At 40.2% G+C, this 2,142-nt stretch overlaps 1 protein-coding gene across 1 annotated transcript; it reads left to right on the forward strand.

Annotated features, from left to right (window-relative positions):
* Positions 1-122: 122 nt before the first annotated feature.
* On the forward strand, positions 123-1,368 carry LOC119592041 (the record flags this gene model as incomplete). Its single annotated transcript, XM_037940836.1, is given in 3 exon segments — positions 123-240; positions 713-787; positions 790-1,368. Coding segments are annotated over 3 exon segments (612 nt in total), but the record flags the coding sequence as incomplete, so codon positions are not given.
* Positions 1,369-2,142: the final 774 nt, after the last annotated feature.

Raw genomic sequence — 2,142 nt, forward strand, 5'->3', positions numbered from 1 at the left:
CTTCTTAAGATCGACTTTTCACACTTCCTAACGACTTCCTTTTTAGTCATCTTTGCATTTATTTTTCAAGGATTCTTTAAAGGCGTCAATTGCAATCTGATTCAACGTTTCTGTTTTATCAGGTGTCCCCGAGCGTGCAGATCTGCGCCCCGGACTGCACGGCGTGGGACCCCTTGACCAAGGTGCGCGACCCCACCGACTGCACCAGGTACTACGTCTGCGCCGACACCTCCGGCAATGGTACGTTGTTTTCAATGAAAGAATATGATGGCGTAGCTTTAAAATTAAACTGTGAATGGCTACATCTTTTCGGTTGATTAATTATTTTTTGGGTGACTGAGAATTTTAATTTCACTAAGATGCCAATAAGAATACTAAGAATATTATGAGATTTATGAAAGTCTAAATATAAGAGTTCTGCTATATATTTAGTTTCATCTCATAATTCACTTTCTTTAATATAGTGTATGATAAGAAAGGTGACTAAACGTGTGTCTTGGATATGGAACATAAGCAAAATTTGTTATATAAGTCCAGCACCAGTTCAATTTTGCCATGACTGGTTAGTATTCATGACAAATATGATGACGCGTTAAAGTGGAAACCAGTGACCAGGCTGATCCAGTATTCAGCAGACTTAAGTTTTTATCATAAACTCCTTGGTGCCTATCCATTACAGAGAAAAATAACAATATGAGTTCTATACTTGTAGGTGTGCTTTTACCATCGACCGTGCCAGTGCAGTGCCCCGACGGACAGTACTTCAACGACCAGCACACCAACCCCCGCTCATCAGCACCGCCCCCAGTGGCTACTGCTCACCACTCTGCAACCCGTGTGAGGCTCACTGCACCCACGCGGGAGAAGTCACTGCTAATCCAGAGGATTGCTTCAGTTACTATGTATGCCTTGATGACGGACATACTCTGTCCGTTCGCTGCCCGGCTGAAACACATTACTTCGACTACATGGCCGGGGAGTGCCAGACCGACACAACCCTCTGCTACCACTACTGCGACGCCTGCGAGCCCCACTGTACCCAGCAGAATGAGCGTGTTCCAGATCCGACTGACTGCCACAGGTTCTACCTCTGTACGCCGCCCACCATGTCCAATTTCCTGTGTCCCCATGAACAGGTGTTCAACAGGGAGACTGGTGTGTGTGAAGCAGGGGCCAAGTGCATTGTAGACTGTTTTAGCCGTAAATGATTGTCTTTGATTGCATTTGTAGATGAATCCCATTAAAGAGCAAAATATAATAATTATATATAGAAAAATAATATTTTTCATCTATTCCTTTTGGCTGCAAGTATGAATTGATAAATTGTTTCCATTTTTATGTGAAATAGAAATGCATTTTTAAAAATAATTTCCTGTTTTACTACTGATATATACCACCGCAAGCGTTCCCGATTCTCCCCAATCTTATTCTCATTCTCTATGGAAGTATTGTAGTGCTCGTTCATATGTGTCTGTTATGGACATATAAATATATTGGACGAACTTCATACATTGAAACACAGATCAACGGCACTGCACCTGCGAAGAGTCTATATTCCTTTCCCCCGTGGTATGTCTTTCTCTTCTATGTATCTTCCTGTCAGCCTTGCTGGAGGAGGTAGGGGTGTGTAGTTAAAAATGTATATATATATATATTCAATGTATTACTTTCCAATTTTTATTATTATTGTTAGCTTTTTCCTTTTTGTCTTTAGCAATATATCTATTGGTTTTCATCTTTGTACTATGCATTTTTCCCTATATAGATTGAATTTAATTTTCAATATTATGAAGTGCTCATTGATATGACTTCAGTTATCATAATATAACACAGTTTTATATATATATCTTGTCACAAGACATATTTGCTGCATCACGAGTATGCTCATACATTCCATCAGATTGACGTATCACGCACACGCTACGCGCTGATGAATTAAAAGCTTCGCAAATCACATGAGTGTCCGCTTCAGCTGCCTCCTGCTGTAATAACTGATATGAACGTCCCGGGAGAAATATACCTTAACGAATTTCCAAAACTGATCTTATGATAAAGCATGAGTTTTTAATGTTGTACCTTTCTCTATTGGAAATTTGTCACCTATATTGTGGTTCATATCTCTGTCCACTGACACTAGTACTC

The sequence above is a fragment of the Penaeus monodon genome, chromosome 29 (assembly GCF_015228065.2).
Source record: "Penaeus monodon isolate SGIC_2016 chromosome 29, NSTDA_Pmon_1, whole genome shotgun sequence".
Classification (NCBI taxonomy): Eukaryota; Metazoa; Arthropoda; class Malacostraca; order Decapoda; family Penaeidae; genus Penaeus; species Penaeus monodon.